This window comes from Centroberyx gerrardi, chromosome 22 (assembly GCF_048128805.1).
Source record: "Centroberyx gerrardi isolate f3 chromosome 22, fCenGer3.hap1.cur.20231027, whole genome shotgun sequence".
Taxonomy (NCBI): Eukaryota; Metazoa; Chordata; class Actinopteri; order Beryciformes; family Berycidae; genus Centroberyx; species Centroberyx gerrardi.
Window position 1 is genome coordinate 22,802,266 of NC_136018.1, and position 16,716 is coordinate 22,818,981.

Consider the following 16,716-nt stretch of genomic DNA (forward strand, 5'->3'; position numbering starts at 1 on the left):
AAGTATAAGAAAAGGGACACCAGGAAATTATATGTTTAGGGACATGAAATCCAACAGGTTTTGCATGTTTTCTTAACCATGTTCTGTGTTAATCAAACTTAGTGTGACCAACTGGAGGTGCAGTAATGTAATACAACATAAGAAAATAAAGCCAATACTACTGCTGGTCCCATTCACATATTGTGGATGCAATTAATGGCAAATTAAGTGTAACACTTTTTTGGATAGTCCAATGTTGATACTCCACTATTAAGTGAAGTGTCACTTGCCTATTTGCTGCATCTCTACAGACTATGTAAACCTTAGTCTAAACCTAACCCCAACCCTAATTCAATTCTAAGCCTTAACCCGAACCCAGACACTGAATATCTATAGACTACTTTTCACACTATTGTATCAACTGAAACTCAGTAGACCTTTTAGTGACACATTGTAGTCTGTAGACTTGATAGAATTGGACTATCCCAATAAAGTGTGACCAAATTACTGTATTCAAGACATTGGAATGTTTTTTAAGGCCTTAAACTTGGACAATTTAAGGACCCACAATATCTTGTCCTTCAGTAATAAGACAATCTGTAACTGAAAAATTAACCAGTCTGATCTGGTGCCATAATTACTGGATTTGAGTGCAAGGTAAGTGACTCAAATTAAATCAATATTCAACATTTTGCAGACTTTTTATTACTTTTTTATTGTAATTGTACCCCTTCTTATATTGATGTAGTGTTAATAGACTGCATTTCCCTATTAAACCACCAGATATCAGCATTACTCCACTCTCTGTATTAGTGATTTGTGATGTGTCCAGGTAATGCTGAATGAGACTTATGACATTTCTTTTCATGTGAGGACTAGGTGAGTCATCCTTGTTAGTCTTATAGAAGACACCACTTCCTAATTCTCCTCTCTATTCTACTTTCACCTCAACCTTCTGCTCTTATTTTCTCTCTCATCTTCCTTCCTTTCTAGTTGACTTGCTTCAATACTTTTTAGTCCAAAATGAGATAAGGACCATCTGAAAAACTGGTAGATGCTGTAAGAAAATTAATGATAGAACAAAATTTTAACAAATACATTTTTTTTTTTTTTTAAAGATAGTTGGTTGACCAAATGATAACTCCTTTACAGATGGAATCCCCTATGTTCTGTCTAAAGTATATTGAATGATTGACTTCAGTGAAACTTAACATTCCCCAATTTGCTCCAAACTCTCATGTGTTAGTAACGGGATAATTAATTAATCCTATTGAAATTAATTGTAGTCTACTATAGTCTACTATATGTGTAGATTCAGAGCACTTCAGCTTGGATTATGGCTGTTTCACATCATCTCTTCTGTGGATATATTTGTTTTCTCTCTGCAGTTTGCAGGCTGGTCAGGACTAGACTGAGCTATGTGTGTGTGATTGACAGGCAGGGGCGGGACACTTCCTTGCAGAGAGCTGTCCTGATTGGTCGTTAAGATTCAGGCACCCTGAGATTTTGGAGTGGCTGATTACAGGACCTGGAACAGTCAGAGACTGGATTCTTTCTCAGAGCATTTGATTTATTGATAGCTGTTGGGATGTAAAGAGAATTTCACTAAATATTACCAAAATGGTTCTAAAAAAAAATTGCCTACCCCAGGTTTAATGCCCCTTTAAACTGGTAAGGATTACACCAGTGGTCTCAAACCATGTGCCATGGGAATGCCCAAATACAAAATCATTTTTATTTATGAATTAAAAATCAACCATAAATGAACTGCAGCAGACATTACTTGCTTTTCATAAGTAGAATTGTTTGTATTATTGTGACTATAAATGATAATTTTGATTTTTATCCCCTTGAACTGCCAACATTAGTGGATTCGCTGCAGTGTTTGCTGCCTAATTACCATGAGGAGGCTGACGTGAACGGCTCGTATTCGCGGTAATTCCAACATGACGTGAACAACGGCACATGGTTTCAGACCCCTGAATTACACAGACTGAACTCTTCAGTTGGAGCTCTCCCTCTCTCTTTCTGCCGCCCTCCTCTCCCTCACCTCCTGTTGAGTTGCTCCATCTGTTGGGTGGATCCCGAGCGGGGGATGCCGTGGTGACACTTGGCGGTGTGGCTTGGTCTCTGCCAGGTCGTGGTCCGGTTGACGTGGTCTACGTAGAAAACCCTGCCATGGCTGTCAATACGAGCTTCCCAGTCTGTGGTAACAGGAAGACATGGGGGGAGAGCGTTGTATGGATAGTTATTAGCTATGTTCACATCCCACTGTTGAGTGAATTTTACGCAAACGTGTGAAATGTCGCAAAGAATAAGACGCAAATACAATACCATCAGCAGGGTGTAAACAAATAAATTGGCTTCCTTAATGTCAAAACATCCACCAGAAAAATAGAATGAGTCTTTCAAGAACTGATTAGAATTGATTAGTACTGGGCAAGCTATTATTCTTTTGTGTTTGCTAATTTTGGCAAAATTTAAAATTTTCTTTCATCTGAAGACACAATATTCAGTATCACAATATTCTAATGTACCAATTGATGGTCATACAACCACACTGGAAACTTAAACATGTTAGAAACACACGTGCAAACCACGGAAATAAATGCAACAGAAAAGCGCTCCAGTCAATAAAAACAGAAACACTCAGGTCTCTAGGGGAGCGCTAAGTGGACTAGGTTGATTTTTGACACGAGAGAGAGAGTGTGTGTTGAGTTCGGCAGTGGGAAGAAGAAAGCTTCCTCACATCTCCTCTGTCTTTCCTCCTATAAAGATCAATACTGCCGCACAATCACACGACGGGCAGAGACCGCGCGTGGATGTTTCATGACTGACACTGTCCCAGGAGTCATAACAGGCATAACAACATCTAGATGATAGGACCTAATAGCTGAAACTGTCTCTCTCTCTCATGTCGAAAATCAACCTATTCCACTTAGAGGTCCTCTAGAGCAGTAATTCTCAATTTAGTCCACATTAGGGACCCCCATTTGATCAGATTTTGTCTCTCGCACCCAAATCTGAGAATATTTTTATTGTTAGATATGATTTTGTCCAGAATTCCATGACTATCTGTACTGTAAGTAGAGAGATAACAGAGAAACTATGATCAAAACAGTCATTCTTCTACATTCTCTAATTATGTGAAGTTCTTGTAAATTATATAATAGTGAAGTTTAACAACTCATCAGTTTACTGGGGACCCCCTGGAACTCCCTCAAGGACCCCTGGTGGTCCCCGGACCCCACGTTGAGAACCACTGCTCTAGAGGCGTGAAGCGCTTCAATGAACGATTTGCATCGTTTCTGAATTTGCAGCACGTTTCATGTTAATACATTTGCTTTGGCATTCTGCAGCGCGTTTCTGAAGTTGCAGTTTCCATTTTTGCTTAGGATTTTTGTATGTGTTTTGGAATTTGCATCGTTTCTGAAGTTTCTCTTAATGCAATTGCTTTGGGCCCCCTGTAGTGCGTTTGCACCTGTCAGCACCGTAGCCAACTAATGGTCATGCAACCAGTATGGAGACTTATACATGTTGGACACAATACTTAAGATATTCTAATGTACCAACTAATGGTCATACAACCATGATGGAGACTTATACATGGGAGAAACAGCAAACATATGATATTTCTGTAGGTTGTGGTGGACAGATATTTTACAGACAACATTTGAGAATGTCCAAAGTTTTACACTGAAACTGAATGTCATACCAGGCCTACATCATCATTTATTAACAAATGACTCAACTGAGTAATAATAATATAGTTACCAATCAAGAAGATGCGTCATTACTTTTATCACCCCCTCCAAATATCATATGAATTATGATTATTCCCTCAACCAAACCCAATTAATTTTCCTCATAATTAGTCATCATTCTCTCATACTGACTGAGTTTATATGGGAAATGGTAGACAAGTTGCCTTTCTCTGGGTGGAAGTATTCCCACTACTTTGATAAGAAATGGTAGAAATGTTGACTTTCTCTGGGTGGAATTACTTTAATTTCCCACTACTTTAATTTTATCAAGTGAAATCATTAAACATGAACACTATTTGGTCCCATTTTTTAAGGGAAGATAGGATGAGTAACGGAAAAGTAATATAACAAGTGGTGTAAAGACTTACTTCTCCCGGGAAGTAATAAGTAAAGCAATATTATTTCTTTTGATTGGAGAAATATACTATTTTTTTTGAGTTACAAACACAATACTGTACTGAGATAGATTTATCAGTGGGAGACCGTAGGTTACAGATTATGGACAGATTATGATACAACCAGACCCAAATCAATGACTAATCCCATACTTTCATTAAGCATGTCCTCAAGTATGCCTTGAGGGAAAGGTGGGCAGGACTTGCTCTTTTCTGACATGCTAATTGGTTTAATTGTGAAAGACAAGATCAACTCCGGTAAAACAATTGCATCCCTTTGGGGAAAACAAAAGGTTCAGCGGGCAGATTGTGTCAAAACACATTAAGTCACCATGTATCAGACAGAATTTGATTAGCCCAAGACATAATGAAGCAATGCAAGATGCTAAAGGGAATGGTATTTATACCTATAGAGTCTAGTGAGGAACCAGAAATGACACAACACCTAGAAGCCCTTCTAGGTGATATAGGGTCAACCAATATAGGGTTTTTAAGGATGATACTGACACAGATATTTCAATCAGGAAAGACTAGGTTTACAAATTCAAAGCTTTATTGAATTGGGTGTGAGAGGAGGAGAAATGCTTAACCTTAACTGATTGGATGATACAAGTCAAAGAGGTGCTGCCTTCTCGAGATTTAAACTGATTGAGTAATATCTGAATGGATAATTTGTGAATGAAGCAGTTTTTTTTTTTTCTGAAACAGCATTTAGACCACTGGACACTAAAACTCTCAATTGAAATATATCAGCAAACCAATATATCAGTATAACCCCTAGTAGTAAGGAGGAGAGAGCATAGAAAGTAGCAAAGAGAGAAGCTAAAAATGTCCAACCCTGATGTTAATTTTAATTAAATGTGGTAGTTCTTACTAAGGAACTACAACTTTCTCTGCTGTCTTTTACTTGTACTACTCATACCTCACTCCCCCCTCTCTCAATGCCTCTATTTCTGCCTTGATACCACCTTCTCTCTCTCTCCCTGTCTCTATTCCACCATGCCTCAGTTGTGATGTCTAACGCTGCATTCACAATGTGGCGGTATGCACCAGACAGCAAACTGGATGTTTATTGTTTTCACTCAAGAATGATGGTAACCTCCGCCAACGCTGAGTGCCGCCTACATGCCTGCAGAGGCAACTTGGCGACGAACGCTGAATTTTCCAAACTTTTACCTTCAGCTGAGGCAGTGAAGACAAACAAGATCTTTAAAAGTCTGGCGAAACGGATGAAGCAACATACATTTGTCCCTCTGCTCTTTTTGTCTCCTCTTACGATGCAGATAAAGTAGGAAATAAGCAGGAACTTTCTCCTGTCCATTTTGTAGTTTGATAGAAAACTACAAAACCATTCCAATTCCCTGTTTGGCTTCCTAATCATGTTTAATAATTTATGCAAAATATAACCTACTTCAAAATGAAAAGCAATTTTGAAAATTAACAATCACACAATACTATTTAACAGGTTGTTTTTTATTGTATCAGTGTGGGCAGAATCAAAATCCCCACTGGAATGAGAAGGCAGTTTGTCATTGTGGTTGACTGATATCCCACAATGCCGCCTGGTTTGGTTTATTATGGGCCACAATGCGAACGTGCAAGACAAGGACCATGGCAGCTTTCTCAGCTCTAACTGGGCTCTAGCTTTTTCCTCAGCTGTGGCAGGAGGAGGAAGATGGAGAGTTTCCCCTCAGGGACCAAAAAAATCCTCTGTTGGCTGTCACACTGCTCTGGTCCCACGAACACACACACACACACACACACACACACACACACACACACACTGCTGAAGTTTTTAGTTTTAGAAAGTGTTTAGAAAGTGTGTGCCAAGACTCACCTCACACCGCCTCTCTACCTCCTCCACTTTATGCAGCTAAAAGTGGTTTGGGTTGTGTTTTAGGTGATGGGTGGGACAGCCACTTGTTAGGTTATGCTCACCTAGTTAGGTTAACCAAACATTGAAAACAAATGTATGGCACTGTCTTTGATTTTCCTTTTGTGATAGTCCCAATCTGCCTTATACTGGGAACGACATAATGAAGGCAATAACAACTTCTGATATCATTAGAGATAATATGTGTTTGAAGTCTGATGCCAGTACTTGATCAAAGCTGCCAATAGGCAATATTTTGTGAGCCATTTTGAACTGTTTTTATATTTACAGAGATATCTAAGAGATATTTGATTTTTTTATGAACTTTTTATGAGACCTACTGTCGGCTCACAGAGCAGTTATATGAAAGCCACATAAAAACAGACATTTTATGAAAGCAAATATATCAAAAGAACAGCACATGGCCCTATGTGGACTTGAAAAAAACGTGTCTGTTGTAATCAAGCCTGTAGACAAAGGGGGTTCCATTGTGGTTATGATCAAGGAGTTTTTAGACAGCTTGATAACTCTTGCTTCTATGATAATATGAACTATACTTTTTGCAAGCAAAATTCTGACTAATAGAGGAGGTGTTTTAAACTCTGATATTTCCCCTAAGGTAGTCATGTTTTTATTGTATGAGAACCCCCTGGGACCACATCTGTATATTTGACCTTAGATCCACAGAGACCCAGTTAACCCACCAGGCCGACCAGTGATTTCAGGAGTAGGAGGTCTGACTGAAAGGATTTCAAGCTTTGTGGACTTCCATATTAAAGATTTTGTTCCCAACTTGAAATCTTACATTACACAGTTCCTTATGTTCCTCAAGAGTTTCCCGCCCCTGAGTGAAAACACTTATTGTGCACTCTTGACATTAAGGTGTTGTATACTAATGTCCCATATCAACAAGGCCTAGATACACTGGAGTATTTCTTCAATTCCAGGCAAACACAGAACCCTTCAACAAACTTTCTTTTGAATCTGCCTTAATTTGTTTGAAAAGTATTTTTTCTTTGAACCTTACAGATCCATGGAACAGCAATGGGAACAAAAATGGCTCCAAGTTATGCAAACCTTTTGTAGGGCGACTAGAGGAACTGTTTCTATGTGATGCACAGAAAAATCCTTTTCTTCCTCATGAAGTAGCTTGGGGGTGTTATACAGATGGTGTTTTTTTAATTATTTGAAGCTGATACTGCTGTGCTTAAAAACATTCACATTTTTATTCATAAAACATGTACACTAAAACCACTGATAGGATGACTACAAGAAAAATAAACATGTAATGCTGAGTAAGTTTACAGACCAACAATATAAAAGGGAATTGCTGAGCAAAAGCTAGAAGGTAAAACAAAAGAGGACTCCCTTATGGGCCAAAATACACATAAAAAGATGCCATCTATTGTATACATGTACAACATACATACCCCTAAAACAAGGAATATTAAGTTCTCAAGCATGTTCTCAATCCTGTTTGTGATCCTGTTTTGAAACAGGCTTTTAAAGAGAAACCAATGGTGGCCTTCAAGAAAGCTCACAATATGAGGAGCAGTGTTGTTAAAGCTTGTCCTCCCCTACAGTCCAAGCAAAAATACTTGATGGGTTCACCTCTAGTAGGGAATTTTGTGAAAATGTTGTCAATCTCAAAAGTTTCCATCATTCTGTCAGTGAGAATACTGTGAAAAGAGAGGCCTTTTAGATCTTTCATTTTAAAAGTCTTTACCCAAATGGAATGAATGCAGAATGTAGATGTTTTATCATGCTATAATATTCTTGACTATAAAATGGGATTATATGTCCTTGAGGGGTTGAACCCAACTGCTTTTTTTTTAATACTGCCATGTTATTGGCCTATGGGCTCTGAGGTAGCCATTTTGGATGCTCTTGAACATATTTATTGTTGACTATGCATGTAATCCTGTAACCCTGACAAAGGCTATTGCAGCCGAAACATGTTGGTGTAAATATTAAAGCTCTGTAAAATTGTTGCCCAAGAGTAGCTGAATTCTTTTCATTCCTTCAGGTTCTTATTAATTTATGTAACTTGGTGGAGCTGCAAGTTTTTGACAGATTTTTTTTTACCTATAGCATCTGATCATGCAACATGCATGAAAGATGGGAAGGATCAAGGCTGCTGGAAAATGAATTTATATCTTGGAGGATTTCTCACTGGCAGTTGAAAGGAGGTAATGAGAATGCTCGAGGTGAAGAACACACTCCAATCCATGACATTTCCCTACAGGATGCTTTTTCCAGCGGTTATACAGATTTAACACTTGGATACGGTGCAACTCTTAGGTACAGAAATATATTATACCATACAGAAGGACTACTAATAGAATAGACATTTCAATACAAAAGCTAAGAGACACCCCTAATTGATTGGTGAGACACTTTCCTTAAATCTCTTATTTCTTAAATCTCTTATTTTTGAACTTCATGCCCCCCTTGACATCTGTGCACAGTCCTGTAAGCAGTAGTGAAACCCAGGACAGACAACCATTTAGTTATGTGTTGACGTTTATTTTCTGGTTATTAACAAGGTCAGGAGGGCAATGAAAAGCTCTAATTTACAATTTTAAAAGTCAGAGGGACATTGATATGTTTACTGTGCACATGCATCAGCATGGACTGAATCAATATACTGCCCTCAATAATGTTTTTTTTTAAATCTCATTAATTGATGTAGATGCTAAGCTGCTATCTAAGCTACCATCTTTAGTTAAGCCAGATAAACCGGCTTCATAAGAGGACGTAATTCCTTTAATATTAGATTTTTTAAATATTTTGCAACTATCTGTCGTACACAACATGAAAGGGCTAGTCATCTCATTTGACTCACTGAAGGCTTGTGATGATTGGAAAAGTTTCAATTAGACAAGGATTTCATCAACTGAGTCAAGTTTTTGTATCCCTCACCCGAAGCATCTGTCATTACAAACTCCCAGTGCTCACAACCCTTCACACTTGAAAGGGCTACAAGTCAAGGGTGCCCAATTAGTCCTCTCTTATTTGCTCTGGAGATCAAGCCTCTCACCAAGAAATTTGGCAATAAAAGGTTTTGATATAAAGGACAAAGAACATAAGATTTCACTTTATGCAGATGATGTGTTACTCTATTGAACTGAAACAGATATGTCAATTCGACATCTGTTAGAATATCTTTAAGAGTTTGGCCATATCTCAGGTTTTAAAGATAATTCATCCAAAACAGAGTCAATGCCTATTGGATCATTGAGGAAATCCCTTCCACCCAGAAATGTCCCCATTCACTGGTCCCCAAAGGAAATTACTTATCTGAGACTAAGAATATGTCCTCATATTAAAAGAAATGGTAAAACTAAATATGAAGACAATTCTCAGTAACATTAAGGAGGACCTAAACAGATGGAGCAGTATGCCTATTTCATAGCTGGGCAGAAGTATGTACTTAAATGAATATTCTTCCCGGGTTATTGTACCCTTTACAGATGCTACCTAACTCGCTGCCCAACAATATGATCTCCAATATTAATACAACATTCACAAAATGTATATGGCAAGGGAAAAAAGTCAGAATGAAAATAAGTCCAACTCCAATGTTCTCAGGATGTGGGGGGCTTGGGAGTCCCAGATATTCGATTATATCATTGGGCTACACAGTTACCATTTATTTTTGAATGGGTATGGACAGGCATTGAGTCAATAAATTGTGGGATGCTTAATCTAAATTATGTTTATCTTATTAGCTACAAAAAAGCAGTCTGAGGTACAAAATAACTTAATTTTCTCAAACACTGTGTACACATGGAATAAGATAAAAGTCTATTTAAAATTAAAGGACCACTTCTCACTTCTTGCACCAATAGCATTTAGCCCAGACTTCCCACTCCAAAGCATGACTCGCTGTTCAAAAACTGGCAGGAGAAAGGTTTGGACCAGCTTTTAAAGCACTTTGATGGTGGCACCATGTACTAATTCAAGAACTATTTCTCATTGCCAAATTCACACTTCTTCTTCTACCTTCAAGTGAGAAATTTTATCCTCAAGAACATATCAGCTCCAAACACATCCTTTTTGGAGACAATTCTCATTCCAATTCCTGATAAATGAATTTCTTTTATGTATAAAACTTTTTTAGTTAAGTCACTCCACTGAATACATGAGGAGGCGATGGCAACATGACTTGGATAAGAACCTAGAAGAATAAATTTGGAAATCAATATTGGAGAACACTGTATAACAGTATTCTCACTAGTAACACTGAGAAACGCAATTTAAAATCCTACACAGGCTACACTGTACACCAATATTAAGAAATAAGATAGGTCCAAATTCTCCACTATGCCTAAAGTGTGAAACAAATGTCGGTACTTATTTACATATGTTATGGAGCTGCATGGTTATTCAATATTTTTGGGGTCAGGTAAAGGGCAAGGTTTGTTCAACCATGGGGTACCATGTAGAACTTTCATATCCACAATGTCTGCTTGCTGCAGATGTAAGCAATCTAGATGACAAAAATAATGCTAAGCTTATTAAAATACTACTATAGTATGTAGCAAGAGGTGATTCTCAGCTTATGTATGCCTTTCGAAGATACAGATTTTACTGCGAGAGAAGCTCACCTATAGCCTATACAATAATTTTAAGGGTTTCTGAAAATATGGCAACCATTTATAAATATGGTTGCTCCTTTGTGGTTAGATGTCTTGTCACAATACTAAAGAACTGGTAGTAGACATGCACCTTCAGTTGTCTGGTTTTGTGATTATTTATTGTCTAGTATGTTTGCTTTTTTGTTTTTTGTTTACTATTTAATTTAGTTCCGCTGCTGTACAATAGTGTGTCATTCTCTTTTGTTGTTGTTGTCTACTATGGCAAAAAAAAAAATAGGTTCTGGCTGAACATTGACAATAGTCTTGGCTGCTATGTATGCTACTTGAACCTTAAATGAAAAATATTATCCAAAAAATGTTTTTTCTAAATAATGACCTGCGGGAAGTGTGTCACACTCATATATTGTCATTTGCTTCTAATCTTGTGGTAACAGTATCTTGCAATAAACCTCTTTTCCCTCAACGGGCATCACATATTGTAGAGAAAATTCCAATCTTAGATACATAATAGCCTACATATCAGCAAACATCATCCGCTGTGAGTTTCTACTATTAAGTTGGTGATGATTTTCCCAGTCTATTGCCAGTCAGAACTCCCCTAAGTAACTCCCTGATGAATTGAGTATGGGATGCTATTTTTAGTAGTCTATGACTGGCTACTCCACAGTGAAAGCCCAAAGCTCAGCAGGACTCTGGATGCTCTGCCTCTCTCTCTCACTGTGTTTTTCTCTCTCCAAGTGACATTGCGCCAAGGTACCAATATCAATATTGTAATATAGTGCTATACAGGGGGTGGAGTCCTCTGAACCACAGGATAATGGGGAAAATGGAAACCTGGCTGTAAAGACGCAAATAAGGAAAGAGCCTGCAAGATCAACTATTTGTGACCGTCAGTAATGTAGTGTACGGGTAAAGGTGGGGACCTATGATCTCTACTTGGTAATCATTGTAAGCTATACAGTCACCAATATAGACAAAAATCAATTATATTTTCAGAAAAGCATTTCTGATTTTTCCTCCTTTTAAAGACCGTGGTCCAGATTCAATAAGAAGTTGTGAGGGCAATCTGCACATTTTTTGCACCAAAGTTGCTTGAGCTAAGAGCGCAGTTTTCATATTATTCACTCAGACTCACTCTTCATGCAAATCAATTCTGGTGTTAACAAGCCATCAAAGAGCACTGTGCAAGCAAATAACTCCCTTCATTACAAACTGCAAGTGCAAAGCACTTCCACTGTAAGACTAATACCCCTTTCACACTGGACAAAAAACCCACTAACACCCACTAACATCTGGCTTTTGTCTTCAGTGTGAAAGGGTACAATCAGCATTCATTCCCGGGTCAAATGACTCTGCAGTAGTCACGGGTATTTATCGGCTCCAGCTCCGATTGGCAGTGATGGAAACATGACACCCGGGTGGACACGTTAATTTTCGCCCCTTTTCCGGTGCGATGCTATGACGCGCGTTGAAGTTCCGGACGTTGGTGCGTAAATAGCCAGGCAGGAACATTATTTATTAGGGGATTAAGCCCTCACTACCATCATAATATCACTGCTGCATGGAACGCTGCATAATTCCAACCAGGAAAGTGGGATTGTTAGAGTAAACATCCGACCGCGAGCTCCGACAGCCAGCTTCCTCCGTTGCACGCATAGAGATATAACACTGTTATATCTCTATATAACAGTGTTATATCTCTATGGTTGCACGTTGCAAGGTCCGATGACGTCATTCTGCATAATAATTAGCCATGTGCTTCTGTTTGTTTGAGAAACGAGGGGAGAAAAGAGGGCTTTCGGTCCAATGGGACATTTTTCGGACTATTGGGGTTTCGGAATAATGGGCCGCCGGAACAATGGCATGGCACCGTTAAGTCGGCGTTGAGTTTGAAAGCGAGACTGAAGTAAAATATATAAAAAAGTAACCACCATAACATTGTCACTGGCCTCCATGCTGCTTTCTACTGTTTGCTAACCGTGTTTTTCGGTGCGTTCGTGACGTCGAACGTGACACACCAGAAAAAAAAACAGAAAGACAAACTCGTCTACTGGCAATGGGAAAGGAGTCAATCGCCTATTTTTAGCGGGTTTACCCGCATTTAAAAAACCTGCATATACGCGCTAATTTTGGTGTAAAAAGGGTATAAGACTGCACCCTTGCTCCCTAAAGCCCCTTTATAATTGGAGCATACTCTGATCTGACTTGAGCTTCCAGGATGGAAAACCCTCTACCTTGCTTCCTGATTTGTTAGTGACAATGCCGCATCTTGCAGCAATGATAGCAGCCATTCTGAATGGACAAACTCTTTGTGCAAAGTCTTTACATCACATTTCAAAGGATCATACTGTATATGTGCTACCATAATTTTGGGGAGTTGGTGTGGCAAGGTGTTAGTGAATTGGACACAATCTCAATTTGCATCACCCCACCTAAAATATTAAGGCGAGAAAATAATGAAATGTACATGTCATTTACATATGCATGACCATGACAGGTTCATAGAGACTTTATTTATTGACCAGTGATTTTAGGCAACTTTCCACTCATTGTGCAGTTAGTGAATAGCATGTCTTTCTGATTGGTCATTTTGGTGATGTAGTGCACAGCTTTGGTGAATCAAGGCCCCTATCTACAGCAGTTTCATAGTTTCATGTACTGTACATTAATTTAGATCATAAATATTTACATTAGCCTAAAAAGCTGGGTAACCCCTTTTTATGCAAATACAAAGGGTAAACTGAGTTAAGGTGGGTTAACTCTCTACTATATCCATGGTCACCACAGATGAGACAATAATTAAAGGAGCATACTAAATGCCTATTCTATATATATACTGACCAGTAAAACCAGACAACAAAAATAGAAACCTACAATCTGACCAGTGAAAAAACAAACAACCAAAACAGAAAACCACAACCTGATCAGCAAAGCCAATCAACAAGCAAAACAGATACCTACAATCTGACCAGTAAGAACTCTGCAATTCAATGGCTATATATATATACATACATACATATACATATATATATATAGAAACATTCTCAGACCATTTTCTCTTGACTTGTCTTGTCTCTTGATTTTTTTTCTGAAGCGCTCATATGAAAGCCATGTAGATATTCACGATTAATGTTGTCGTTTTATTTGGTGGACAACATGTAATGCATGAATTCTTAGAATGGGTAAAGTTGCAGGCTATCTAAACTAGATTAACTATGCTAAGCTAAATTAAAATGCAATTCTCTTCTAACTCTATCTGTCATGTTTACGGGTTGGTTTATTCATTTATTTTATTTATTTATTTACTTATTTAACAGGGACAATGTAATGTTAGCCAACTGGGTAATTTTCAACTGTCGTCCCTGTGGCCAGATGTTAAAGAAACTGTGATTAAAAACACTACAGACTATTGAGTTACTATACAGATGGACAGGACAAATACAAAGCAGTTTATATGCAAGCAAGCCGACATAGCAACACACTAATAAACAGGCACAGGACAAACACAAAGTAGTATACAAGCAAGCAAGCCGACAAAGCAACAGACAATCAAACATACGCAACCAAGCAACATTCAAGTAATCAGACAGATGAGTGAAATGACATAACAAGAAAGTACAAAAAAACAGCATGATGTTAAAGTTAGAATAAAGACTAATATCTATGTATTTAAAATCAGACACTACTTGGAGCCTCTCACCTGAGACAAACATTTGGCTCAGGAATTTCAGATGCCCTCTTTGTGAAGAATTGAGGCTTCACATTGAGGTGTAAACATGAGTCTCTAAGCCAGTCATGTCAAGGACCCCTAATTTAACACACACTGGGGCCACGGACCCCCATTTGATGAGATTTTGTCTCTCGAACCCATCTGAGAATATTTTTATTGTTAGATATGATTTCGTCCAGAATTCCATGACTATCTGTATTGTAGGTAGAGAGATAACAGTGAAACTATGATCCAAATAGTCATTCTTCTACATTCTCTAATTGTGTTAACTTCTTGTAAATTAAATAATGTAGTTTAACAATTCATCAGTTTGCTGTGGACCCCCTGGAACTCCCTCAAGGACCACTGGTGGTCCCCGGACCCCACGTTGAGAACCACTGCTCTAAGCCACATAGTTAAATTGACCATTGTTGAGGTAAGTTGAAGTGCCGCCTGTTCTTTGTTGTTGGCATGTACACAGATCACTGTATCATCTGCATTCATTCGGTTTTCAGACCCAGCACAGACAGAGGGCAAATCGTTGATACAGTAGACTGAATAATAGGGGTCCCAGGACAGAACTCTGGAGCACTCCCATGTCATAACTCAGGGTGGGTAACATTTCATTGCTCTGACACACTGGGTTCTACCTTCAAGGTAGGATTTCATCCATCCTAGAGACTCAGAAGAAAAATTAAAGTTGGACAGTTTTTTAATCAGGACTTTATGATTAACGGTGTCAAAGGCTTTCCTAAGGTCAATAAATATAGCCCCTACAATGCCCCTTTGTCAATTTTACACCTCCCATTCTCAAGAAGGAAAGCAGTGTCAGTAGAATTATTGTCTCTAAAGCAAAACTGCATCAGATGCAGCCAGTATGGTGAGTTATTGAGGTATATAATAAGTTGTTCCGCAGTACACTTCTCAGCAATCGTAGATACAACTGGGAGAATGCTGATGGGACGATATTATGGCTGATTTTCTTATTTACTCTTGATTCAGAGGCGTCATGTAAGGAGAAGCTAGGCAGACCTTAATTTACTGGTGCAAGATCTGCAGGATCAGTGATGGGGTTCGGTGTTAGAATCTTTGCAGAGTTAAGAAAATATGAATTAAAGGTTGTTGAAAGTAGCCGTTCACATTGATTTGAAGACGTTTCACTGACTTCCAATTGTCTTTGTCAATTGTCCTTAGCATTGGGAACCTCTGCCTCTCCGCTGCTACTTTTAGCACCATTAGTTTCCAGATACCTCCATTTCACCAGGGGTGAGTTGGGGGTGTCCTGGTGGCTCAGTGGTCTAAGGCGCGTACCATGTAACTGTGATTTCCTGGGTTGGACTCCGGCCTGGGACCTTTGTCGCATGTTATTCCCCTCTCTCTTTCCCCATTCCTGTGTCTCTCTGAACTGTACTGTCCAATAAAGCAGAAATACCATAAAAGAATCTTAAAAAAAAACAAATAAAACAGGGGAGTGTTCTTCTGACCCTGTTTTGTCTTTGTCTTTTGTTGTTTTCTTGAGGAAGCTATTTATTGTGGTATGTATTGTGGATAGAAAAACACACTTAATTCCCTTTATAGCTTCCTCAGAGCTATAAAGGGCATTTAGATCACCTTTAGGTATTGTAAATTGGCTCGACTTTCTAGTAGCAGAGATGTTAAAGCGGTTCTTTGACAGATTTCTTGTTATGAGCATCAGATTATGGTCACACAATCCAGTGACCATATTGAAAGATCTGATTACTCTTTCTGGTTTATTGCTGGAGACCAGGTCAATCTGTGACTGGCATTCTTCAGTGAGTGTACCCAGAGAAACAGAAAGAAGGGGAGGAGCTTAGTGTTCTGAAGCCATTCAATCGCAAGCGATGATCAAACTGTGAACCAACCGGCGTAGAGCAGCAGCAGCCTATACACCTCAATTTAGAGGAGTATGTATGGAGTGAGAATGAAATGCTGATGGGAAACAGAGAGCAGGCTGGAATATGTTTGGAAGGCAAAGATACATGGTAGCATGCACATGACAGAAACACACACACATGCATAACCACACTCACAGCAACCAAGCTGTTGGCATGTGACTCCAAAGTAAGACTGGGAGGTGTTGGTTCTTACTTGGAGGTAAGGCTTGGTCAGTGGCGGCAGGGAAATGGTTTAGGTCATGGCTGGGTCTCAGGACTGGAACGTGGCCAACAGGAGGGGAGAGGCCTGAGCCTACGGGACATCAGAGAAACAAAGTATGGGACGAATCACCAGAAGGCTGGGGACACACTATACAACTTAACAGACGGTGCAAAAACTGGACATCACACTTAGGCTGGGGACACACTAGAAGACTTGTGAAATCCTTAGCAATTTTGAGAACGTATTGCATCACACACATAACCACGGATTTCACAGA

General features: G+C 38.9%; 1 protein-coding gene across 1 annotated transcript in view; it reads right to left on the minus strand.

Annotated features, from left to right (window-relative positions):
- hecw1a (HECT, C2 and WW domain containing E3 ubiquitin protein ligase 1a) overlaps positions 1-16,716 on the minus strand; it is a 92,150-nt gene that overhangs the window by 22,614 nt on the left and 52,820 nt on the right. Inside the window, exons 11-12 of the mRNA XM_078291331.1 lie at positions 16,431-16,529; positions 2,030-2,183 (exon numbers count right to left, since the gene is read on the minus strand). Of these exons, the coding sequence (XP_078147457.1) occupies positions 2,030-2,183; positions 16,431-16,529 (253 nt within the window). The remainder of the gene's footprint in view (positions 1-2,029; positions 2,184-16,430; positions 16,530-16,716) is intronic.